At 41.6% G+C, this 26,919-nt stretch overlaps 1 protein-coding gene and 1 pseudogene across 2 annotated transcripts in view; one reads left to right on the top strand and one right to left on the bottom strand.

Annotated features, from left to right (window-relative positions):
- The window catches only part of LOC143930927 (ovostatin-like), a 113,078-nt gene that overhangs the window by 21,579 nt on the left and 64,580 nt on the right, over nt 1-26,919 (bottom strand). Inside the window, exons 18-30 of one of the 2 annotated variants that reach the window (XM_077455616.1) lie at nt 23,607-23,682; nt 23,179-23,407; nt 22,206-22,329; nt 17,883-18,001; nt 17,436-17,487; nt 15,059-15,142; nt 10,786-10,962; nt 9,069-9,150; nt 4,967-5,126; nt 4,570-4,644; nt 3,664-3,826; nt 3,265-3,494; nt 1,174-1,389 (exon numbers count right to left, since the gene is read on the bottom strand). In XM_077455616.1, the coding sequence (XP_077311742.1) occupies nt 1,174-1,389; nt 3,265-3,494; nt 3,664-3,826; nt 4,570-4,644; nt 4,967-5,126; nt 9,069-9,150; nt 10,786-10,962; nt 15,059-15,142; nt 17,436-17,487; nt 17,883-18,001; nt 22,206-22,329; nt 23,179-23,407; nt 23,607-23,682 (1,787 nt within the window). The remainder of the gene's footprint in view (nt 1-1,173; nt 1,390-3,264; nt 3,495-3,663; nt 3,827-4,569; nt 4,645-4,966; nt 5,127-9,068; nt 9,151-10,785; nt 10,963-15,058; nt 15,143-17,435; nt 17,488-17,882; nt 18,002-22,205; nt 22,330-23,178; nt 23,408-23,606; nt 23,683-26,919) is intronic. The other variant, XM_077455617.1, reaches the window with a different exon arrangement.
- Nucleotides 11,209-12,208, top strand: LOC143930030 (small ribosomal subunit protein eS6 pseudogene; annotated as a pseudogene).

The following is a 26,919-nucleotide window of genomic DNA, read 5'->3' as shown; positions in this document are numbered from 1 at the left end:
CCACTCCTCATCTTTTATTCACCTGGGCTGGTCGGAAGTAGCAGTGATCCTTTCCTCTTTACATTTACTAACCCTCTGGATTGGTATCAGAATAAGCCTGCACCCCATGCTCTAATACAGGGGTATGCTTTTCATTTTTGCTTTGAGCAGCACCAAAAGCAATATAAACAGATTGTAGATGTAAAGTTCTGTTGTGGGAGACAAATGTGCTGAGTTTATGGAAAAAGTCCAAGATTTACTGTTCGATCTGTATTTCAATCCTTCTGATAATAAGCAACAGCTACTGACTAAAAAAACGTGATTGTGGAGCCAAACTCTTGACTGGATGAACAACGTGGCATTAGTCTCAGGTTTAGGATCTGGATGTGCCTTTTGGAGGTAGAGGACAACTTTTGGATGCCCCAAAGACATACCAGTATGTCTATTTGTAAGGGAGTACAGGAGCACATCAGCCGAGAGATACAATCTAAAAATGGTGAGTTGTGTGGAAATCTGATCACTCCCACCTGAAGTATTTGCCAGATATCCCTCAATTTTAATGAGCAAAAAGAATTATGGTTGGCTGCACATCCAGTAAAATCACCTTAAATTTCAGCAAGTCAAAAAAAAAAAAAAAAGATACAAAAAAAAAAACATCACCAGCTAACATGATTTGCGCTCCCTTAGCTCAAAGTCGGCTATGACTAAACACTATGACTAAGCGATAAGGGAGCATGAAACAGCTGCTGATGCAGTTCCCCTCCATTTGTATTTTTGGATATGTTTTATGGACTTGCTGAAATATATCCAACGTATCCATTTTCCACTCCAACCACCAAACCAAAATAAGTGGGAGGGTGAGGAGTGTTAAAAAAAAAAAAAAAAAAAATGGACTTTAATGTACCTTCTAGAGAGAATAGACATCCTAAAAATAGAACCTCAAATTGTATTACAAAAGTTAAAAGGGTATCCAACACATACCGTATATAATGCAATCAATCAACTCATTGATGATATCATGTCACACATTGAAGTGAAACATGGATAGTATGAAATTGATTTACTAAAACTGGAGTACAAAATATGGTGCAGCCGTGAATAGGAAACAATCAGTTTCCAGTTTTTTTTGTCAAAGTTTAATTCATTCACCAGGTGATCAGGCAATTCTAAAAATGAGCAGCAATAGAATGTTACCTGCAGCAGCACACAGCCATGGCCAGACACCACCATGCTGTAGTTCCCGGGAACCTGATGAAGAACCTCAGACTGGAGGAGGATTCTGCTGGATTGGTCAACATTGAATTGTCTGATGACTTGATCTCCAGATTTCAGCTGAACAGTGTTTGTGGCATTTTTCTGGTACACCAGGGCTCCATAACTACACTGGGCGTCCAGCACTGCCATGGTGTCCTGAGGGGGAATAAAAAAAAAAAAAGAAAAAGAAAAGAAAGAAGAAGCAATTCAGTATAGTTCTGATGTGTAGAAACAATCAACACTTGTGAAAAAATAAAGAAGGAAGCAGGCAACGACAAAATGGTTGGTACACAAGCCTTATATTACTTTGTACTTTGCACTGCAAAACTTTTGACTGTATTTTCTATAACAGGTTGCATTACTTATATTTTTCAATATTAAACCTAATTTGCCATGTAGTTGCAAAACCCATTCATTTATTGAGGTCTTCCTGTAAGGTTTCCACATCCTGAATTTATTGCAGGACAGATCCGTGTGGGGCACCACATACCAACCCAGCCCATTCTGGGTGCTTGCCATTGATCACCACCCTTTGGACAGGGCCCTGTAACCAGCTTCCCATCCAGGAACATAACCTATGGTCCTTGCCGACAGACCTCAGTTTGTAAAGTAAACGTTTATGGAAAACTATTGAATGTCTTTGCAAAATCCAGATATACTACATTCACAGGCCTTCCTTTATCTAGATGGCGGCTCATTTCCACATAGAATGTTAGTAGATTGTGACAAGAACAATCCTTCATGAATCCATGTGGATTACTACAAATTATATGGTTTTGCTATTGATGTTAGATATGCGTTTTATTATGGACTAAAATTTATATGGATAAGGACCCATTTTGGGGCCGGCTCCTATTATTCAGTGTTGTCCGATTATTGGTGTTGTCTCCAATAGAGCAATAATTCTAGCACCAGAGCTCCTGTGTACCTTAAAACTGAGGACCTGTAGGGACTTTTAAGGCTTTGCCTATGCAAAATACAGGGTATAGAAGTTGGTCACAATTATATGGGCGCATACGACGCGTTGGGTATCCATTTACTTAGCGCAGATTCAGCTTTTACACTTTACCAAAAAAAAAAAGTGGTAGTTTAATGTGCCCTAAAGTTTGTGTATTTTTTCTTTGACAAAAAGGTTTGACTGTAATCATACTGTACAGACATATGTAACCAGTGGAGATTACATGGAGTACACAGTGTGAAATGTAGACATGGGGTATAGCAAGCATCAGAAATACAGCCAAATGAGGTTCCGTTAAAGACATACAAGAAGGATCATAAAATGTGTATTTTTACCAAAATTTTGCATTTTGCTTCTACTACAGATGGTTTTAATTACATAATTTGGCAAACAAATGTAAACCATGTAGTGTTGTCAGAGTTTTGTGGCAAATTGTCCATCTCATATATACTTTTGTTTTTAGTAATAAAGGACCAATCTACTTGCGATGTTTAGTATACACATAGAAGGTCTCCAGCTGCACTCAGGTGTTGCTGTACCTTTGCATCAAAACTACATAGGGACTACCAGGTCGATCTAAATCCTGTATGACCAGATGGGATTGTGACTGTAAATTGCTGTCAACTGGTAAAAAAGCCAAAACATTTATTGGCTGCCATTGTCTGCAAACGAACACACGCAACATTAAAATGGCCAATCGAGAAGTGAATGGATGCAATTTGTTTAGCAACCAATTGCAGCAATCCATAATATATAGCAGACAGTATTTCATTCTGATGCTAGAATTTGCCCGTTTAGCTTGGATTTCAAGAGGACTTCCATAAAGCAGAGATAAGCATGGCTTTTATTTGATAACAAAGCATTGGTACTCTGTCTTGTGTATTGGAGTAGAATGACGTGAAATTCACGTTTGCAAACTGAACCTCAACATTCTAAGCAGTTCTCTGTTCACTTCTGTAAGCATACTGGCCATGAAGATTTTGCCAACACTTTAAAGCTCCATAAAACAGTCCAGTCCGTAACTCAATGGATTGTGAAAAATTCTTGAGCATTCCCAAAATCAGAAACCTTACCGATGTGGTGCTGTAAGAGCCATGTATATTCTGCTGTCGAACAAGAAAGTTGCTAATCTTTGCCATTTCGTTCAGGTCTTCTGCAGAAACTGTAGAGCTACTCTCCCCATAAGCCATACCCTTAAGGACAATGGCTGTTAGCTCCAACTCTGCTGAGGGGACACGAGGAGAGAACAGGTAGGACGCCTGCTGCTCTGGTCGCTGGTTACGTTGCCAGTGAAGAGTGTCACCTAGAAGGGCAGAGCAGAACAAAAAAAAAAATTGTATTTTACCCCAAAAAAAGGCTAATTTACCCAAGATGCACAAGTCATTCCTCCCCACCTTCTCGGGTTGATCACCTTCATTTTTGAACACATGTACAGTGTGTGTGTTTGACAAATGATTTGTTGGCTTTCGTACCTTCATTAATGGCCAAAGTTTTCAACTTTGCATGCATAGCATTGGCGCGCTCCACATTCCCAGACACCCGGAAGGCACTGTAGAGCATAGCGTAGTTATACACTGACTGATCCTTTCGAGAAGCGGCATCCAAGTAGGAGAGAGCGGGACGCAACAGTGCTGACTGGAAAGAGTTCAGGATTAGGTGTTCATTATTGTACAAAATATACACAGTAATACCTTGAATTACGAGCATAATTCGTTCCAGAAGAATGCTTGTAATCCAAAGCACTCATATCAAAGCAAGTTTCCCCATAGAAAATTATGGAAACTCAGATTATCTGTTCCACACCCACTGCTTGTCTACACAGTACCACATGTGGCCAGAGGTGCGGGGGCGCTGGAGACACTCGGGAATAGAGTGTTTCCAATAGTCATCGGCACCCATGCACCTTTGGCCAAATGTGGTACTACACCCCCAGCGGCTTGAGACAGCACTCGCAAAGAGTCAGGATTTTATTTAAAAAATAGCTTGTATTGCGAAGCGCTCGTATACTACATTACTTGCAATCTGATGTTCCACTGTATATTGCATTTGCTCTATTTTAATGACCAAAGTTATATCCTGTAACATGTTTTTGCCTTTACAACCCAATGTATAAGCAAAACATTTCAATAAAATTTTCACATTTATTTTTTTTGCATTGCTTAAGAACAGTCAACATAATTATGTCCTTGAATTGCATGCTATAATCCCATATTTTCCCAGCCTACAGTCATACATCACCAAAGTAAATTTTTTTAATAGCAATTAAAAAAAAAGTTTGATTTTGTACAGTGAAACGCAATACTGAGCTTGTGGAAGAAGCATATATTGGTCATCATTAAAACAATTAAGTACAGCTGATTTGGGGCAGAAATACTTACAAAGGATGCATAAGTGGTCTGAGCCATGAAAATTACCACAGCACATGTAAACCCAACGTCATCATCAGCACCTCCCTGAAAAAAAAAAAAAAAAAAAGTAATTTATATATATATATAAGCCATTAAATCCTACATGTGAATTGGATTCTTGAAACCACTTTGGACTACATTGATGGAACCCATGCCAAACAGCAATTAGCTGAGAGCACTGGCTGGCTGCTGATTTTCCAAACAACCAGCTTCTGTCAGACCGGTTGCCATACACACGGGCCGATTGGATGTTTATTGAACGACTGATGGTCTCCAAACATACAGCCCATGTGTACTAGGCTTAAGTATTCAGCACTAGATTTCCCATTTGCCTCTGGCTGAAAAAGAAAATTCACAGCGCTATTACCTTCAGTCCACTGTTAATTAACGTCCCCACTGGCTTGAACCCTCCAGTATTCAAGTTCTGCAAACGTTCCAAAAAGATAATGCCTTGCTTGAAGATGTTCTCATCAACAAAAGTGTATGGTCTTATATCCCACAAGGTTTTCAAAGCCAACACAGTCAACCTACAAATCAAAGAAAGTCATAATCTGGCCATTATCACTTCCTTTTAACGACAGCACCATCTCCCCCACCACGCAATTTTTTTTATTTTCTTCCCCATTTTACTGCATCTCCCCCCTCCCTACATTTTTTTCTCCCACCACCCCTTTTTAAAAAAAAAATTTTTAAACTACCTTTAAGAAAATAAAAGGTCATTGAGGTCTTTATGCTTCATGGATCAAAGGTGCCCTGTGTCCTTCAGGTTTAGGGCAACCTATAGGATCCTTCTACTGCAGTGGTAGAGATAGGAGGAGAGGCTGCTTTAGAGACATGGTCACTTTGCCTAAAGCAGCCAGAGTGACAGTGTCTTTAAATATTAAATAGGCAATAAATGTAACTTTAAGCAAGGTGTGTTTTTATTTTAAACATGGTTTAGCCCTTCTCCCCTCCTTAATTTAGGGCCCAGTTGAACAGTTGAACTTAAAAACAAAATATACACATATACACACACACACACACACACACCATCCCAGAACCACATTGGTGCTTTGTGAGCTCCAGGCATCCTGGAGTACTTGATGCAGCATCAGATGCAACCAATGAGAACATTACCCATGTGCATGTAAATCAATTTTTTATTATATTTTGCTCCCATTTTGTGAATGCCATAAGTGGACCCTGGTTTTGATCATGGCTTAGAGTGATATTAGACCCTCCCTCCTGTACCAATCAGTCTCCATGTGTATAGTTGCTGTACAGAGGGTAGGTTATAGAAGGGTTTCAGCCTCCGTGCACATGTAAGGAGGTATCAAGTAGGAAACAGGGTTTTTCGTCTACTACTTTTGTTTGGCATCTAAGATCTCCCTCTCACATTTAGAAATGAGCGATTCTATATGGAGCACAGACCACAAATCAGTCACATGACCCCTAATGTACTTGGTGCACTGGAGTAGGGAAACCCATCTGAGCACCAATTTGTCCTCTGCACAGGGCTTTGGTGGCCATCTCAGGAAAGCCAGTGCCTATTATTGTAATTAAATTCAACGAGATTTGAGCAGCCATTTTGTTAGGGCTGCAAGTATAAATGCCATGTGAGTGGAGTCCTGCATGGGAGTGATGAGGGGCAATTGCATGTGCAACCTGCAGTCCCTGAATGGGCTCCCTTTGCGAGGAGAGGGTTATTGCCCTCCTGCATACCTTCAGTGGGCATGCTGAGGACCTTTAGTGGAAGGAGCTGAGGTCGAGGTTCCCTGTCAGAACAAGTACCTGAAGTGAGAAGGCTTGTGAGTGTGGGCACTTCTAGCGACACTGTTCAGCCACAGGCTTGTACTTCATGGAAGAGCTGGTGTTTACCACTCCACACTTGACCCTTTCTTGTTTTTAATTTAGGAAGTATGCTGTAGCAGCTTGGGAATAGCTTATTTTCTGTTGAACTGTTCTAGCTGCCATGATTTTGAACTGTTTGCGCCATAATTTGGAAGTCAAGTAAAGACACTTCTTGCATTATACCACCTTGCTTGTTTCGCGCAAGATTATGAAAGTGGGCCTCATTAGGCCAACTATAGTGTGTGAATATGAGAGAGAGTGCTGGTAGGAGAGCTTGAGCCAATTTCATGCATTGCAACCTAATTTGAAGTTTTTAAATGCAACTAATAGTTGTTCCCTCCCCATATAAGGCCCTCTACACAAACCTTGGCAATGACTACCTCAGAAAAAAAAAAGAAAGAAATCAGCCGCTGAACACCATAACCAAGATACTAGGCAAAAAAAAAAAAATAGATATATCTATATCTATATCTTTATCTATATCTATCTATCAGGGGTTAACCAATAAATATTACTGTGACCATTGAAAAAGTGAAAAGAAATACCAAAAAAAATTTGTGGAAACGCATACACAAAAATTAAAGCTGAATCAGAAAATATAAATTCAAGTGTCCATATATAAATGCATACAAAAAAAATATATGTCAAATATAAATTCAAGTGCCCATGTATGAATTGATACAAAAAAATATATAAATGTCCAGTGTATGTATAATAATTTAAACTTGATTGTTCAATCAAATTGTATTTGACCACGTGGACAAATACAATGCGATTGAACAATCAAGTTTCTAATTATACATACACTGGACATTTTATTTGTTTTTTGTATCAATTCATATATGGGCACTTGAATTTATATTTTACATATATTTTTTGTATGCATTTATATATGGACACTTGAATTTATATTTTCTGATTCATCTTTAATTTTTGTGTATGCGTTTCCACAATTTTTGGTATTTTCTTTGCACTTTCAATGGTCACAATAATATTTATTGGTTTAGCGCTTTTTCTCTTTTATATTTTTTTTATTGATTATCTCAGATCGCTAGAGGGTGCTTCCATGCATTTATATGTCAGACTTTATTCCTTCTAGTTTTTACTTAAAGAAAGCTCAAATAATGTGGCAGATGATAAAGCCAAACTCCACCAAAAACATAGTTTCAAGGGTTGGATAGAAGTAGGAAAAAGGTAGAGTCAGTCAGGTTTTTATTGCCAACATTCCACATCCAGTCCCACACCGTCACCCAAAATCAGTATAGAAGGGTGCACTGCCAACCATTGCACTGTATAAATTCAAATGAAAGAAATAGCCAGCATTCCTTAAAACACTATGGAGTCTATGAAAAAAATTAATAAAAATTGCTGGATGAATGTCATAGGAATTGGTTACCTCTAGGCATACCTGATTTTAATTGATGTATTGCTGCATATGTCCCAAGATGAGAGCTTTATTAGATTAGCATTGGGATCACACTACACAGAGGGACCTTGACTAGGCAGTGTGGCTTCCACATAGGATTTCCAAATGTATGAAATCAACTCCTCTGCTTTTAATACATATGGGATCCATTTTTTTAAATTTGAAAATGTCAGAAGCAGCTGCCCAACCTTTATGAATTCTAATCATACTTTGCTTAAAGCATCTTCAGTTGGTCTTTTTCCTGGTTTTAATTTTGGGCCATTTTGATTGGCCCGGGCTGGAATGACCTCAATTCTGCACATGTGTGGTAGGTCATTCATCTCAGATAACACCAAGTTGCACATTCAGTTTCCATGCACAGTTCAGACAGGCAGATAAGAAATGTAGAGAAAAGACACATGGGTTGATTAAACTGGAGAGTGCAAAACCTGGTGCAGCTGAATAGAAACCAATGAGCTTCCAGGTTTTATTGTCAAGTTAGATTGGCTACCAACCACAGCTGCACTGGATTTTGCACTCTAGTTTTGGCAAGTCAACCCCATGGAACTCCACTTTAATATGTTTATTTCCTAGGATAGTCAATCCTACCTCAATTCACAATCAGAAAAATACGGGCTTTACTTTTTTCATGTCACCTGGTAATCCTGCCAGTACCACTTCCTGTTGGGGGTGACAACACACTTGTTCTACGGTGTCAGACAATGGAAACAGGGCAGGAGTATAGAAACCTCCCCCTTCCATAACAGAGGAACACGAGGCCCTCAGCCAGTTACCGACAACAGTAAGCAGGTGTACTTAAAGAGATATAACAAAATTCTTTACCAAGTCATGTTCCTAGTTTGGGTTCACAAATAAAAAAGGAGCAAGCATTTCATCTACCTTTAAGAGTGCTGCAGATGTAAAGCTATTTTTACATTTTTGCAAGTTTAGGCCAACATCTGCAACTGGTCACCGTTCCTAATAGCTGCCCCAACCCACATGCCATCGATTATTATCACCAAGTCTGAGCGTGTCCGTAAAGTGGTACAAGGACATCCATTGTAGAGGAATATGGACACTAGACATTGGCAAACCAAGAATAAATGGAATTGGTCAGCCACAGGTCACTTCTGCTTGTACTACTGAATTCACAAAAAAAAATCCTATAGCTGAAAGTATAGAAAGCTAAATTCTTGGCTTGTAACAGTGGCAGCACAAATTTTTAATAGCTTACCATCCACTTGGCTCAGACCTTCCTGGACCAAAGGCGCTGAAGCTTCCATCATAATTTATGTAACGCACTTGTCTTACGTATCCTAGGAATAACCGTTATGAGGTTAGAATTTAGGCCAACTGCCAATATTACAATATCTCAAGCATCCAGAAAAAACACACACACACACACACACACACGAAGTTCAATTATCCCATCCAACGTAGGTCATGGTAGTGGGAAGGTGCCAAATTTACATTCCAAATTAAACTTAAAATGGCTTACCACATTGATATGGATCCATACACATTAAATATAAGTGCATACACTGAAGGGTGTACATGGATTAAATACTTTCTGACTAAGCTGTTGCTTACAGCCAATGAGGCAGTTTCCCCAAATATACAGCATCTGCTCCAAGTTGGTAATCATGGTAAGGCAGTGTTGCTTAAAGTAGATAAAGCCGCACGGCCTTACAATTTTCATAGCCGGAACAGGGTTTAACTGTAACTATAGTCCATGTTGGTCATAGATGCTGTGCACATACTGAGAACGGCGCAACTTTGGCTTCCCGGGTTTGCCTAAGGAACTCAGTCTTCTGTGCTATTAGTATATTAAAGGTTTGAACTCAAATCTTCTTTACCTGTCCAGACTCTGGCGGACTATTTAGGTCTGGGTTGGGTGGGGGGGTCACCTACCACAGCAAGTGCCCTTTTTGGGGTGGTGGGGGACCTTCTGTCACTCTTCCCAAGACCGCCTGCAATAGGGTGTAGGTGTGAGATACACCCCCAATAACACTAATGAGCAGTGACGTTTAATTATTTAAGTAACCTTTAACAGGCCAACTTACCTGGATGGCTGGGATCCACGCCTGATAGATTTCCTCAAAGTTTTTCTTTTTGGGGCGTTTTGGTTTCCTGATGTGCCTACCCAGATCCGGGCCAAAGTTTACTACATGTTATGTTCCGTTACCTTTTTTATTTCAAACTGTATATTGCCTGTATTTTCCGACACCATATGCTTCTTTCTTGCTGGTCATAGTCTATTAACAAACACCTACTGTATTTCTGCTTGATGATGTAAGGCTGACGTGTCATGTTGTTCTTTCGGTTTACATAAAATCAATAAAAGCATTGAAAATAAAGTAGATAAAGCCCAACTCCACCCAAAGCGGTCAACCCTTCCCACCCAATCGGGTTTTTACTTACAAAAATAATTTTGCTTTGTTATTCTCCCCCCCTGCCCCCTTCATTAAAAACATGAGTTCCCCCATTGGTTAATGGTTTCCATTTCTAGTCTGAAGAAATGTAATGAACTACTGTATGAATCCAAGAGTCAGGTTTGGCAGGTGGAGCCATGTAGAGCATTACTTTATGCCCCAATGGTCAGCTCTGAAAGGCAGAAATGAACGTACCCCACCTAAAATAGAGCCAAATCAAATCTGCAGATGATAAATTTGGCTCCCAAATGATATGGAAACCATGACTTATGAAATGATTGGGGTTGATAGCCCCTTCTTTGGCTAATTTGTCCTGCAATTTTTTTTTTACCAGAACAGTTGAATACCCTTGAATACAGAACACTTGCAAGAAACTAAAAATAAATGATAAGATTTTACATTACCATTTACTGTAAATGAGATTATATACATACACACACTACATTAATACAATAGTTATAGCTTAACATGAGTGCTTCTATATATAGTGTTTGTGGGCATAAAAGGGATCAAAATTACCGTTAGCCATATATTGCACTGCACGTTGTCTAATTTCCTCTGTAAGACGACCTGTTAAATTCAAAAACTCCATTGCACGCACTATTGGCATTAGTGTAGCAAGATTTTGCTCTCCACATCCGGTGGGCTCAACGATTAAGTCCGCAGGATTTGTCAAAGCTCGGCCCAACATGTCTCCTGCAAAAAAAATAAATAAAGTCAAATTCAAGGTACCTTACCAAATGGACTTAAGACAAAACTGGAAAAAAAAAAAGAAATTCACAAAGGGAACAAAACTTGTCCAGGGTTTGTTTTTCTGTACCGTCACAGATGCATACATGACATAAATACACAAGAAATTCAGTTTGTGTTTATTATACTACTTTGTACAAACAAGTCAATTTCTGACCATATAGGTAGGACAGTAATGTCTGGTCAGGAGTGATGCTGGATCTTAAGGTAGTCAGTTTAAAAAGGTGTAGAGAATAGTGCATTGAGGCAACACAAGGCCAGTAGACTTTTAGAAAACAGTTGGTGTCTGCTTATTTAGGGGACTCCAGAAAGAAGGGCAGTGCCAAAAAGATGAACTGATGAATTGGTTGAGTTCAGTTCTTTTCAGTATAAGATTTCAACACTAGTTAATACACATCACACCCTGGACTAACACAAATTCTCCTCACAGAGGCCATTTAAGACACAAGCCTTGAAAATGTACTTTCCACCAAAAAAAAAAAAAAACATGTTGCTACCATTGTAGATGCAGTTATGTAGTATTTTTAATACACTCCTTTTGTATTTTATGTGCAAATTCCATAGTCCGCAGCAGGTTGTACTCGGTGTACTCAGCAAGGTTTCCCTATGAAACAGGGAGTTCTCACCCATGGCCGTGTTCGTCTGCTATTGAGTAAGGGTCACTCCTGTTACCGCCCCAGGAGGACTGGTGAGCGCAAACGCAAGTCTGTGCGTGGTTGTATTGTAGATGCCAGCTTAAGTGTGTTGAACTTGGTGATTGTCAGGAAAGGTGAGAAGGACATCCCTGGCCTCACAAACAACACTGTTCCACGTCGTTTGGGTCCTAAAAGGGCAAGCAGAATCCGCAAGCTCTTCAACCTGTCCAAAGAAGATGATGTGCGCCAATATGTGGTTAGAAAGCCTCTTGCTAAGGAAGGGAAGAAGGCCAGGACTAAGGCCCCCCAAGATTCAGCGTCTTGTAACACCTAGAGTTCTTCAACACAAGCGCAGACGTATTGCCCTGAAGAAGCAGCGCACTCAGAAGAATAAGGAGGAAGCATCAGAGTATGCCAAGCTCCTTGCTAATAGAACAAAGGAAGCAAAGGAGAAGCGCCAGGAACAGATTGCCAAGAGGCGTAGACTTTCATCACTGAGAGCCTCCACATCTAAATCTGAATCCAGCCAGAAATAAAGCCTCATGGTTTAAAATAAACTTGTTAAGGGTAGCACAGTGGTGTAGTGGTTAGCACTCCCACCTAGCAGTAAGAAGGGTCGCTGGTTCAAATCCCAACCACGACACTACCTGCCTGGAGTTTGCATGTTCTCCCTGTGCCTGCGTGGGTTTCCTCCGGGTACTCCGGTTTCCTCCTACAATCCAAAGACATGCAGGTAGGTTAATTGGCTTCTGTCCAAAAAAATTGGCCCTAGTATATGAATGGGGACCTAGGATTGTGGGCTCCTTGAGGGTAGGGACTGGTGTGCAGTGTACAGGGATGGGGACAGTTGTAGACACTCACTCAGGTTGAACTGGATGGACTGGTGTCTTTATTCAACCTTACTAACTATGAAACTATGAAACTATGAAACTACACCTCAACAGCAGTGTCCCTCCAATCCCAGAGTGTTTTCATGATTGAGCTTGCTCCAACAGAATGTGCTTGAGAGTCTGTATTAAGGGTTTTGATACCCTAACCAATCAGAGCCTCAACTTTGGACTGCGTTAGTTCCCTGCTTAAGCTGGCCATACACACTACAAATATTTCCCATTTATCTCATTGATTTCCCAATGTATGCCAAGCAGTGTAGATGGAGGAGAATCAGCTATTGGCATTCAGATATTTCATTGTGATTGGATGCAGGTGTCGTTGGTCGAGAGTTTTAAGATCAGCTCCCTTGACAAAAGTTGATTAAAAAAATAAAAATCACGTTTAGTTGACCTTGAGTGTTTACAGACAGGGCCTCCCACAGCTTGAATTTCAGCCAATTCGGCAGGAATTGGACCCAATTCAAATAGTGTATGGCCAGCTTAAAGATGGCAACTACCACACCCAACCCATTGCAGGGAAAAAAAAATAAATAAAAAATTATTCACACTGCATTGCATATGCATTCTTGACTTTTCCTACAAAAAAAAAATAAAATAAGAGTTAAAACCCCATTGAGTTTTAAGTTATTATCCATGTCTCATTGGGATGGCTTCACATTATTTCCTGTCCAAGAGACAGCAGGACATGAAACAAAACCTATCCAACGTTCCAGGAATTTCTCTTAGGCCGCGTACACACGGGCGGATTGTCTACCCAACTTAGTCCACTGAACCGTGTTTCAGCGGACAATCCGCTCGTGTGTGGGCTTCAGCGGACTTTTTCAGCGGACAGTCTGACGGACTAAGTCTTTCGGAATTTCAGTAATTTTGTCCGTCCAAACTTGGTTTCAGCGGACAGTCTGCTCGTGTGTAGGCAAGTTGGACGGACTAAGTATGGCGCATGCTCAGAAAGGATTTACACGCCGAAGGTTGCATTGCAGTGTATTGGACGTCGAATTTCTAGTCCCGTCGTACGTGCCATACACGTCATCGCGCAAGCTTTCCGCGGACTGTCTGCTCATCGTGTGTGGTCAAGTCCGTTCATTCAAAAGTTGAACGGACTGTCTGTCGGATTGTCTGACGAACTTAGTTGGGCAGACAATCCGCCCGTGTGAGGTCACCAGAACATGGGCCACCATACAGGCTTTCCCTTGACTTTTGTCCCGGGGAGAACACATTTTGGATTTCCCCCTCACCTTCTGAGAAGGAAGAAGGAAGGAGGAAGAAGATTTACTCAAGACATTTTTCAGCAGTGCATTCACTGTCGGATGGTTGCAAGAAAAATTTCATTACATTAACTGCCTACTGTAGCAGCTCAGACAAACATTTTTTTTTCTAAGTAAACAAAAGTAGAAAAAAATTAATTAAGAAATGTATTACGGAAAAGTTTATGGTAAACTCCCATCTATTTTCATTGAGGTGGTGTGAGCACTTAAATTTTATTAGCACCATCATATTATGTTGCATTTATTGAAAAAAAAAAAAGGTATAGCACCACACTTGTTGGTTTGTAAGTTTTACAGTGGGGACATTTGATCTCCTGCAGATTTTGTAAGTTTGCCCACTTAAAAAATGATTGACCCTTCATTTCTTTGTATCATAGGTGTAATTTAAATGACAAAATATCAACCAAAAATCCAGAGAAAAAAAATAAAAATAAATTACAAGTAGTGTTTGGAGGAAGAAAAATGCTGACCCCAAGAACACCATCCCTACAGTCAAGCGGTGGAAACATGATGCTTTGGGGCCGTTTCTCTGATAAAGGTACAGGCCAACTTTGACAGGCCAATAGACAGGGCCATGTATTGTAGAATTTTGGATGAGAACCTTCTTCCCTCAGCCAGAACATTGAAGATGGGTCATGGATGGGTCTTCCAGCATGACAATGATCAAAAACATACCGCCAAGGCAACAAAGGTTTGGCTCAGGAAGAAGCACATTAAGGTCATGAAGTGGTCTAGTCAGTCTCCAGAACTTAATCCTATAGAAAATGTATGGAGGGAGCTGAAACTTCAAGTTGTCAAGCGACAGCCAAGAAAACTTAAGGATTTAGAGAAGATCTGTAACGAGTGAACTAAAATCCCTCCTGAGATGTGTGCAAACCTGGTCACCAACTACGAGAAACATCTTACCTCTGTGCTTGCCAACAAGGATTTCTCCACCAGGTACCAAGTCATGTTTTGCTTGGGGATCAAATACTTATTTTACTCACTGAACTGCAATTTAGAACATTTGTATCATGTTTTTATTCTGAATTTTTGGGGTATATTCTGTCTCTGATTTAAAATACACCTATGATAAAAATGATAGATCCTTCATTTCTTTCTAAGGGGATAAACGTACAAAATCTGCCGGGGATCAAATAATAATTTTCCCCACTGTATACATTTTGTATTGGAGTATTGTGTTAGCTGCTTATTATATATCCTGGAGAGCCTATTTGGGCCCTAGCACAAATTTCTTTATTTTTCAGCTTACCGATTACTTGAACCTTCGCAAACATAGACCCAGGAACAATGCGTCCGGAGGGGTTGATGGTAACTTCTACGGATGAGTCTGAACCTGTGATAGAAGAAGAAGAAAACTCTAAAATCTCCACAGTTCAGGACAGACGGTCAGTTCTTGAGAGCACAGAACTTAAAAGCGTTGTAAAGACAGAAGGTACATTCTATGCACCAAGATAAAAACATCTTCTGTGTGTTTCTCATTACTTACCTGAGCCCCATCTCTCTCCAGCGATGTCCACGAGTGTCAGTAATCTGAGATGCTCCTCCTGATTGGCTCCCATGGTTGTCAAACAAAGTCAGTTAGCCAATTAGGGGAGAGATGGGACAGGGCCGGAGCTCCAAGTCTGACAGTGTGACTCGGCTCGGGTGCCCCCATAGCAAGCTGCTGGCTGTGGGGGCACGGAGCAGCAAAGAGGCACCCGATAAGAGGAGGATATGGGCTCCTCTGTGCAAAACCAGATGCACAGGAGGAGGCGGCAAGTATAACATGTATTTTTTTTTTAAACAAACAAGAGACTTTACAATCACTTGAACTCCAGTGTGAAGACAAAATGCAAAAGTAGGACCATCCTTTGCTAGTCAGCCCTCTGGTGCAGTTGTCGCCAACCACTGATTGTCCACGAGAAAATTGTTGGCCCCCAGGGCTTCTGCCGCAAGATCAACATGTATACTGCCCAATCTTGTTTCCAGTGTTCTCAATGTGCACTGATAGTCAATACGGTCAGCGTGCATTTATAGCCAATGCCTCCTCTGTAGTTCTAGCTGCCAAGGACTCAGAGGGAGACACCGGAAGTAGTGCAGCGAACGGAAGGTGAAGAACGAGGGGACTTCCAATGGCAGCGCTGATCATATGTGGGAGGGAGCACAGAGCTCGAGCACTTGGCTGGATAAGGAGGTGAGATCCAATGATGAGTCTGTAAGGCAGCAGTGTGATGACAGGGAGTGGAAAGGGGGCAAAGAGCCAGAGCATTCTGTGTATAAGGCATGTAAAATGTTAGTGGTCTGCAGGTTTCCAAATTTTGAGATTAGTGGTCCGAAAAGGTTGGCAAATACTACTTTCTCCCCAAGTGCTCAAGTTGAATTAAAAATGATACACCAAGTGTTTAAAAGAGGGTGTTTGGGGGTGGGAGATCTGAACCTTACCATGATAAAAGCACAGGTTCACGTTAAACCCTTCATACAATTTTATATTTACAGTAGATTCTCTCAAGACTGCTGTGAATGGTTGAAGTTGAATTCTATCCATGTTAACATGTTCAGAGGTGATGGGAACATTTAGACTTGCATGTGTAGATGAAGGAAAACTTCATACAAGCTCAACAGATCTGATAAGGCAGTTCCCACACAGCAAGACTTCCCTCAATGGGAATGCAAGGAGTATCTCAAACCATAGAAATATGGAAAGGAGCACCAAACCAAAACCAGATAAAAGTCCATTAATTGTTGGCAAAAATAATTTGGGGGCAACACTACTCCATCATGACTATTAGAACTAGCACTGAACTCTCCAAGATTCAACTTGACAGCAGCTGCTGAGCAGAAATTGGGTATAAAGCAGTTTATTCTATACCCATAGTTTTAAGTGTTTCATATGAAAATCGTGAGCAAAAATAAAAGTAAAAAAAAAAAAAAGTTAGGCAGTGTTGTTGTGCAACAATGTTTTATGACGTGAACAGTCAACTACTTAAAAGCTTCCATATCTCTTTGGAGTCTACTAGCGCCAAGTGATACACACCCCATTATAAGTATTTATAGTGGTTCTAAAACCTTAACTTTACATCAATGCAATCCTTGTATTAAAGGTAAAAAAAAAGTCTTGTGAGCCAAAGCTGTGCACAAGAACAGTGGCCATCTGTGCGCTCTCCATTTCCATAGGGAAAACTGATAGCAGTGGGAACCATTGGGGGCAAGTCTATGGACATGGACAGCGTGCCTACGCGAGTACCCCATCCTTTAGCAAATGGCTTGCTAAGGGGGTACTTGGAAGGGTGGATGAGTCAGGAGAACCAGCTGGAGACCCCAGAAGTGGAAGATTGGAGCTGATCTGTGCAATAGTTTTGCACAGAGCAGGCAAGTATAGCAAAGAATTTTTTTATTTTTTTTATTTTTTTATCACCCCCCCCCCCCCATATTCCTCATCCACATTTAGGGTACTGCAACAAACAATAGTCAGTCTGCAGTCCCCACCTCCAAACAGCTTCTTTACAGAATCTTTGTGATTTTCTACCAACTAGCACCTGTATTTTTTACTTTGACTTTAGAGTTTTTTTTAGATTTTTTGCAAATGGTTGAATACGCTAGTGTATGGAACATTAGCACAGACCTAGGAAACAGGCAGGTATTCTTACCTTTGACACAGACAAAGTCGGTTTTGGTCACTTCTTGTTTGATGCCTTCAGGCTTAAATAGAAAAACAAAAAATAAATAATCTTTGTACTGTCCTATCAAGCTATAACCAGTTTAATGCATAGCCATCATAAAATCATGTAGCCCCTGGCATTAGCATAGGTATCCAGGCAAGTAAAAAATATTGGCAGTCCATAAAAGTTGTTCACAAAAATAGAGAGCGCAAGATATGATAAGCCAGAGCACATGTGCAAAGAGACACCAACCAAGAGCAAAAAGAATGGCATAGAAATAAATATACAGAACACACATACTGTAAGTTATATATAAAAATGTTTTTAATATATTGTATACACACACACACACTATAATATATAAGACTTCTTTTCCAGGTTGTAAATTTTAACCTTTTATTTTTAGTTTTTGTCCAACAACCTTTGTCCACTCACCTCCACAGCGAAACTCTTCACTATCGTGTCCTTGTGGTTTGGTTCGTTAGGATCAGCAGGTCCCTCACATGACGCGCCAATGTGAATGGTTTCAGCCGTCACAGAGACATTAGCAACACCTGTACAATTGAAGTACATGTTATCACCATCTTCACAGTATACCTTGGTGTGGATATCAGTCATGGGCTGCAGTGACCAGAAGGCAGATGTGAGAGAGGAACTGGTGCCACGATCTACAGCAAGGTTTACATATATAGGCCCATTTATTAAGGAAAACCGGTTTGAACTAGGCTATCCATCTTTATCATAGGTTTTTTTTTGGTTGAGGAGTCCAAAATATACCTGGCCTACTCCTTTTCCTCCCCAGCAATTTTGACACTGAACTTCTCACATCCTGAAACTTATGTGGAATTCTTTTGGAAAAAAATCACTACTAGACTGCACAATACACGTGGTTAGAACATCTCAATCCATGACACCCAAAAGGAAAACTTCTCATGATGATCGTACCCAAAGGTCAGGGGCGCGACTCAGACTTCCAATGTAGCTATCAATTTGAGAGCCATAAAGGAGGGCCCTATAGAGCGCCTCTCCGATATGAGGTTCCCACTACAGTTAGTCTAGCAAATTTAGAATGCAACTCCTAGGGTCCAATAGGACCTGACACCGTGTTCAGAGTGTCTATCACCCCCCTCCAGTACACATGCATTTTGGGGCAGCAGAGCATAGGTGGGGGTGGCATTCCCATGCTATGAAATCTGTGAGGAGTATAGTATACTCTCAAAGTATATAGTTGTGTCAACCTTTGTGTCACGTTTAGAAAGCATATGGCCACTGACTGTAGGGCTTCCTCCCATCAATATTCGTCCAGGGGTCCTACATCCAATTCCCATTTTCTTTTAATGGTCAAGGGGTGTTTAGTGAGGTACTTACTCAGTAGCGTTCTATAACTCTGGGAAATTAATCCCTTAGAGGTCTCTGCCATCTTAAGCTGAAAGAGAAGAGGTGTAGCTTCCAAATGCCACTCGGAGGCCCTTGACTGGGCTATGAAAGCATGGCTGAGTTGCATATAATAAAAGTGCATATGCGCTGGTAACATGTCTCCCTCAGTTTCAAATGGCAGTAGTTTATCATTGCTGATAATTTGTGTCAAGTAAAGACCACCACAACTCTTCCACCTCTCCACATGGTGCAGTTTGGCTAGTTCGGGATAGGAATCATTTGCCCAAATGGGACTGAACTCACCAATACCCATCGCCCCCTGCAGATACTTGGTTGTATGCCATATCTTCTCTATTAAGCTACATGTGGGGAAGCTTTTTTGGAGGTTTTCCGAAAGCTAATGCCTCAAGAGCAGTTGGAATAGATTTTCCACCTACCGTGTAGAGAATAATGTTTTCTGAGGCACTGGGGGTTCTGTCTACTGGGTCTCCCTCCGGGGCCATGGTACCTATCAAATGTTGCGATGCTAAATACAGCCAAGGATTTGGCAGCACAAGGCCGCCGTCATCCTTGGGACTTTGTAGATGTTTTAACTTTATCCTAGGAGGTCGGTTCTTCCATATCAGCTCGCAAAATATACTGTTGACTATTCTAAAGGTCTTTAGAGGAATCACTACTGGGAGTTGTGTAGCATGTATAGCAGTTGGGGCATGAGGATCGTTTTGATCAGATTCACCTTGCCCGCAACCGACATACAAAGCATTCCACAAGTTTTGGCTCTTCAGCGAAACCTGGTCAATAGCGTGGACATATTTAGTTGGCTATATTCCCCGATTTGCAGTGTCACTTGTATCCCCAGGTATTTGAAGGAGGTGGCTATCGGTATGAAACCCACTCGCTCTCCATGCTGTAAATGTACGTCATCTATTGGCATTAGGGCTGACTTGGTCCAGTTTATTTTTAGGCCTGAGAACTCCCCAAAACGGACCAATCCATCGTCTTGCTCAAGGATTACTCTATATCTCCTAGCAGAATCATATCGTCAGCGTAGAGCACCATCTTCTCCTGTCTGTCTCCATAGCAGAAGCCGGTGATATCCTTGTGCTTTCTGATCCAAATTGCCAGCGGTTCTATTGCCAGGGCAAACAGCAGGGGGGGGGACAAAGGGCACCCCTGCCACGTGCCTCAGCCCAGCGCAAATGACAGCGACATTCTACCAGCTTCTCTAATGACCGCCTAGGGGCAGTGATATAGCAGACACACCCAGGAGATGTACACTTCAAAGCCAAATTGCTTCAGTACCTCCCAGAGATACAGCCAATCCACACTGTCCAATGCTTTCATAGCATCTAATGACAGAAGAGCCCTCTTGCCCACATTATCAGCTTGGGATTGCATATTGAGAAACAGTCTAAGGTTTATTGCCATTGATTTGTTGTTAGTCATAAAACCCGCCTGGTCAGGGTGTATAGTTGAAGTGATTACCTTATTTAGCCTGAGAGCTTATACTTTTTCCAGTATTTTTATATCTGACTGTAGTAGCATAATTGGCCTGTATGATCCCTGGGTCCACTGGGCCTTTATCAGGTTTTAAGATTAACACAATAATGCATTAGACAGAGGAGGGCAATACATTTTTCCCCTTACAGCATTAAACACCTCTAACAACTTAGATAGTAATATCTCTAAATACTGTTTTTAAATCTCCATTGGAATGTCACCCCCCCCCGGAGCTTTACAATTGGGAAACCCTGCCACCGTTGTCTGTAACTTCAAAGTTAATGGAGTCTAGAACCTCAGAATTTTAAAGGATCGGGTACACGATCCAAACTAGATAGGCAGATATTCCTATGATTTTTAGGCTGTAGGGTGTGTTTGAAAGCTTCTCACTACTTGCAATTCAAATATGTTAGTATAGCCTTAACATATGTTTTTAATACCTTTAATACCTTAATGCCAAAGGAAGGCACCTGGATGTTTTTTGAAGCAATCAACACTTGAAGAACAGAGCTACATCGTTAGTGTCAGAGGGAGTAATTGTTCCCCATCATTGGTGTCGATGACAGGAATTATGCCCCATTGTTGGGTCAGTTGGAGAAATCGTGCTTTTTTTATCAGTGGGAGGAAAAGTGCCCCAAAGGCCAGATAAAAGCTAACAGAGTCTGCATCTAACCTATGGACTGCAGTTTGGAGACCACTGCTCTATATCAGCAAATTGAACAGAATTAATAAAGAACAAACCAAAATATTGCGCTTGGGGCAAAACCTAAAAGCTGCAACTAAAAAACCATCAAATATCAAATTATGGATTAATGGATATGGTGCCCCAGGAGGACGTAAGGTATTACGAAACATGTCGGGCTGTTTGTGCTGATACCACCGGGATAGCACGGGTGTTTATTTGTTCTTAATTTAACCGGTTTTTATTTATTTTCTTTTTTTATGTGTTACAATCGGGCCATTTTGTGTCATACCTCTGGTCTGCTGTATATTTATTTTATTTTTTATTCAATAAATTTGTCGATTGTTTAACGGTACGTTCACGAGCGGAGTCCACTTCTGTTTTCCCCTTCCCCGGGCGGCCCGAGTGTTTTATGTTTTACTACAGGTTTTGTTCACTGAAAAAGCTTTGTATACGACAACTTATTGGAGAGCTCTGATAACTCCAGGAACTTACAGCGATCGGATGGCCACCTTGCCTTTTTTTGCTTCGTGACGACCGAGAGGAAAAGCAGGACGATTGGCTGGTTCCAAAACTCTTCGGCCCACGTTAGCAGTCTTCGGAGGACTTGCACGTACTCACGCCCTTAGTAGCGTGTGTGAACGGAATACGCATAAGTGATCCCTGCAGAGGGTTGTCAGCCAGCGCTAACGACTCCGTTGGTTTGGAGTCCACCCATTGCGGTAAGAGTCCAACTTTTTTCTGGTCTGGAAGCGATATTGGCAAAACCAGGAAGGTCTCACCAAATTTTTGAGAAGGACTGATTTCCCTGTTCATTATTCTTTAGTTAGAACCAGGATTTCTTGGCTATAAGGACTGTTTTTTGATTGAACTTTTTATATGGTGTTCTCTTTTTTGAGTTATTTGTTTTTTATATATAATCTATACTGAGTTTTATTACTTTTTTCATTATAGATTTCACGTACATCCAGCGCACAACTTTATGTATAACTTTAATTGAACAGCATTGGCCCAATACAAAACCCTAGGGCACACTGCTGGCAACATTACACTTTAGAGAAGAAGTCATCACTTTCATGTAACCAGTTTCCTATCCACATACATAGAGATTCATCAACTCCAACAGACCTCAAGTAAATCTAGATAAACTTCATACTATACTTTGCTGTACTTCAATTTTTCATGAATTCTTCTAATACCTATGGATGTAGCACTTATCTTCCAGGAGTAGGAGACCCTTTCCTGTGAACATACGCATTTCACCGATTCCGTATGAACCGGTTCCGCTGCATAGTCACCTGAAGACTGTAAAATAACACGTACCTGGGGAAGCACAGTAAAGAGAAGTCAAGAGAACATTCTGATTTCAGAAGCACCAATATAGCCCTTCTGTCTAGGAGGTAAAATGCTCAGAATATGAAATACTAATCTTCTCAGATGGAAATTATGGAGCTGTGTGCTAATCAGAGCATGAAAATCCTTAACTCTTGACTGGATTGGTAAACTTTTTTACACTGGGTCTGGCTTTGTTGGGCAGTGCAGCGGCATTAAGCACTAAGGAGCCAGTTGCAGAGAACAGAACTTGTATTAATGTAGAATCCAGAAAATCACAACCAGCCCAGTGGTAAGGCATCTGACAAGGAACACTCGTGGTATATAAAAAATAGTGTGTAGCTGAGCAGGTCTCAGATGTGCCAACAGCGTTTATCTTAAGGGGTGGAATATGGCTTGGCTGGTCATACCCAATTGGGGACATTTCCAAGGAGGATGGCGTGTCCCTACTCATCTGGAACCTCTCCCTGCCACTAATTAGCTGTCAGACGGTTGACTTGTCCCTACACTACCCACATGCAACATGCCTGGAAGTCAGGGTTTTAAATAGATTCTGCCTGACCCAAGATGGCCACCAGAGTCACATGGGATGGCAGCATCAACCATAGAGGAACCATGTTTCTCTTGACTTCTACCCTGAAGTGTCGCTGTGGTTCTCTACCTGCAGACGAAAAAATAAAAAAATCTTGAGCAAATGTCCGACTAAACAAGTATACTGTACATGCAGTAAAAATCTGCAGTTTCTGTTCCAAGTTTTAATTGTGCATCTTGTGATAAAACAAACCTCTATGCTCATATCAGATGCCTACAAAATAGCCAAGAATAAGAGACAGTAGTTACCTTGGCACACTTGTCCATGTAGTTAGCAACAGAACCCACTAGAAGCATGATTTCTCCACGGACGATGGAATCTGGAAGAGAGAGGTCTACAAACATCTTCTGGAAGGAAGTGAAGTTGGCTGGGTATTTGGTCATGCCGAAACCAGTCCCGTTGGACAGACACACCACATCACTTTTCCACTTAGTGATGGTGCCTGGGACCTCAAGGTTTGAAATGGTACCACTTTCCCTGAAAATTGGATTAGAAAATTAAACATACAAGTTTTACTGTATGTAGCAGAAATTATTTTTTTAGGAGTAAAATGGGCAAATTGCTCTATCCAGTCCTGCCCGTCAATAGACAGCTTTACCACATCAACCCAGTATGTAGGGAAAGAGGAATGTCTACTGCAAAATAAATATATCAAATTGTACAAAAACAAGCTCACCCCACATAAATGATCCCAAAAGACCACACTTCTGGAAAATATGTCCTCATGGTTGTCACTGGGGCTGTAGCACCTGCTAGAAAATAAAAATATTCCATATTTGTACACAATTTGTTTGCTGTATGAAAAGCACAGAACTGCTGATTTAATTAGCGACTGAAAATGGATTAAAAAGGACGGAGGTACTTCTCAGCTTGGGGCTTTTGGAGTCCAGACCAAATGAAAAATTGAATGTGCCAAACACAGATATAGTTGCAATAAAAAGTATGTGAACCCCCTTGGAATGATATGGATTTCTGCACAAATTGGTCATAGATGAAGATCAGATCACATTTTAAGTCACAATAGACAATCAGTCTGCTTAAACTAACAACACACAAAGAATTAAATGTTACCATGTTTTTATTGAACACACCAGGTAAACATTCACAGTGCAGGTGGAAAAAGCATGTGAACTCTTGGATTTAATAACTGGTCGGACCTCCTTTGGCAGCAATAACTTCAACCAAACGTTTCCTGTAGTTGCAGATCAGATGTGCACAACGGTCAGGAGTAATTCTTGACCATTCCTCTTTACAGAACTGTTTCAGTTCAGCAATATTCTTGTTTCGATTTTTATTGTTATGAAAACAAAGGAATACAAAACATAGAAATAAAGAAATACAGAGGGGCAAGTCGCCCCCATGAAGTTGGATACATCAAGCTGGTAAACAGACAATTGGCTCAATGGAAAAGACAAAAAAGGATGCAATAACCAGACTGAGGCTAATAGCATGCGGTTACATTAGCAGAATCAAGAAAAGGACATCAGGGCCTCCCAGCTTTTTGGGCACCTGGAAGCCTTTTGTTAGTATCCTCCGCCTGGGGATGGGATTGGCCGAGGGAAGAACGCCCCGCCGACCAAAATGGGAACACAATGGCAACTCCCCCCAGCCCCCAAACCCCCCAGGAGGAGGAATGGTTCAGTAACCTATTCCGACCAAGAATGTTAAACATCACAGATGAGAACTAGGAAGCATGCTCCTGTGTGCAGACCAAGTGCAGGCCAAGTGCTAGGCGCAGGCTACCAAAGAGGCAGAAAAAGTCATAGAGAAACTTCCTCTCAGGGTATAAACCAATAAACCTTTACATATAACATGTCCTACCCCCGAGGGACTCAGGCCGCGTACACACGGGCTCAAAATTTGCATGAACGGACTTGACCACACACGATGAACGAACAGTCCGCTGAAAGCGTGCGCGATGACGTGAACGGCACGTACGACGGGACGAGAAATTCGACGTCCAATACACTGCAATGCAACCTTCGCCGTGTAAATCCTTTCTGAGCATGCGCGAAACTTAGTTTGTCGAACAAGCCTACACACGAGCGGACTGTCCGCTGAAACCAAGTTTCAGCGGACTGTCTTACGGAAATTCCGAAAAACTTTGTTCGTCAGACTGTCCGCTGAAACTTTCTGCTGAAGCCCACACACGAGCGGACTGTCCGCTGAAACACTGTTCAGCGGACTAAGTTGGGCGAACAGTCCGCCCGTGTGTACGCGGCCTCAATCGTCAAGATGTAGCGCCCCCATCAAAAGGGAAAAAAAAGGGGGGGGTAGAGGGGAAGCTAGAAGTTGAACATCTTGGTTGTGGGAGAACTACTTCCCGAGGAAGCCTCGTCCTAGTGTGAAGCCAAGAAGAGGAAAAGGAAAGCAATCAGGAGGAAAGTGAAAAGGGGTGAAAATGAGAGGAAAAGAAAGGAGGAAGAAGAAAGAGAAGGTTGTCCGGAGAGGTAAGCGGCAACCAGGAGTGTAAATGAGGTCAGTGCAGAAGGGTGATTCCAACAAATGAAGCCCAAGGTTCCCAAGTATGATAGAATTTCTCAGAACGGTCCAAGATTACACCAGCCATCTTTTCTTGGTTCATGATCCATGAAATCTTTTTCTTAGCTAATCTGGGTGACACCGAAGATGTCTTCCAGGCTTTTGCCAGGGTGAGCTTAGCACCCAGTAAGATAAAGTAGATGAGGCGTTGTGTAAACCTGGACGTTTCCTTGATTGGGAAGTTGAGGAGCGCCGTGAGGGGAGATGGTAGAAAATTTTACTCCAAAAGTGACGAATCCTGGTACAGGACCACCATACATGAAACATGTCACCCCTAAGGTTACAGCCCCTAAAACAGAGAGGAGATGCTGTTGAGAAGATGCTAGCCAATTTTGTGGGTACTAAGTACCTTCTGGTGAAAACTTTTATGCTCGCGTCTATGAGACCGGTATTCAAAATGCCCTTGTATGAGCAGGAAAAATTCCTTTGCCAAGTCTCCAGGTTCCAATTTTGGGCCAAATCGCCTTCCCAGGCCAGCATGTAGGAGGTTTTGGACTGCTTGGATGATAGTGCCCTGTAAATCAGTGAGATCCCACCCCTCTGCTCAATGCCCTGCCCACACCATTGTTCATATGGGGTAATTTGCGGGCCTTCCGGGAGTGATTTGCATTTTTTGTGAAGGAACGCGGAAATCTGCGTGAATCTAAAGAATTCAGGCCTGGGCATATCCAATTTACTCACACAGAATGCTTTCGTTAGAGGGCCCAAAGGTCTGAGAAAGTGCCCTATTCTGTAGAACCCTTTGTCCAGCCACCACTGGAATGCTCTGATGTCTAGACCTGGGTTGTGAAATAAGTGTTTTAGGGGTTCTAAGGGGGAGATTAGGAGTGTGTTACTTTTTAGGGAGTCCCACAAAGTAAACTAATGAGACAGCGTGGAGGACATAATCGGAGGTCTGGATTTTCTGGGGCTCCATAGGAGGAAGTCCAGAGTATGAAGGGGGACTGCCAGCCTTTCAATGTGTATCCAGTCGGGGTTCCCAGCGTGAGTAGATCCTGTGAAAGTTGTGCCGCTTGGAAGTACCAGAGCAATTTCGGCAGACCCAGCCCCCCTCTGTCCTGGATCTACATAAAACAGACTTGGCGAATCTATGACCGCCTTTCCCCCAAATGAATTTGATGACCTTGGCTTGGAAAAGCTCAAGGTGTCGTTTATTGACTGGAATCGTAAGGGCTCTAAAGTAATATAGTTTACGCGGAAGTAGGGTGATCTTGATCGCATTGATCCTTCCTAACCAGGACATGGGAAGCCCTGACCACCTTGAGAGGTCCCCCTCCAGTTTTTTGTATAGTGGTGGGTAATTAGCTTGGTAGAGGAGATCCACCCTTGGAGTCAGTTTTATCCCCAAGTACGTGATGAACGAGTCACTCCAGGAGAACCGGAAACTCTCCCAGAGCCTGGAGAGGAGCAAGCCCGGAATATTAATGTTAAGTGCTTGAGACTTGTTA

This window comes from Lithobates pipiens, unplaced genomic scaffold, assembly GCF_037356315.1.
Source record: "Lithobates pipiens isolate NorthernLeopardFrog02 unplaced genomic scaffold, aLitPip1_a1.2 Scaffold_25, whole genome shotgun sequence".
In the NCBI taxonomy this organism is placed as follows: Eukaryota; Metazoa; Chordata; class Amphibia; order Anura; family Ranidae; genus Lithobates; species Lithobates pipiens.
The sequence above is the reverse complement of the archived record's forward strand: the minus strand, read 5'-3'. Positions and strand labels throughout refer to the sequence as shown.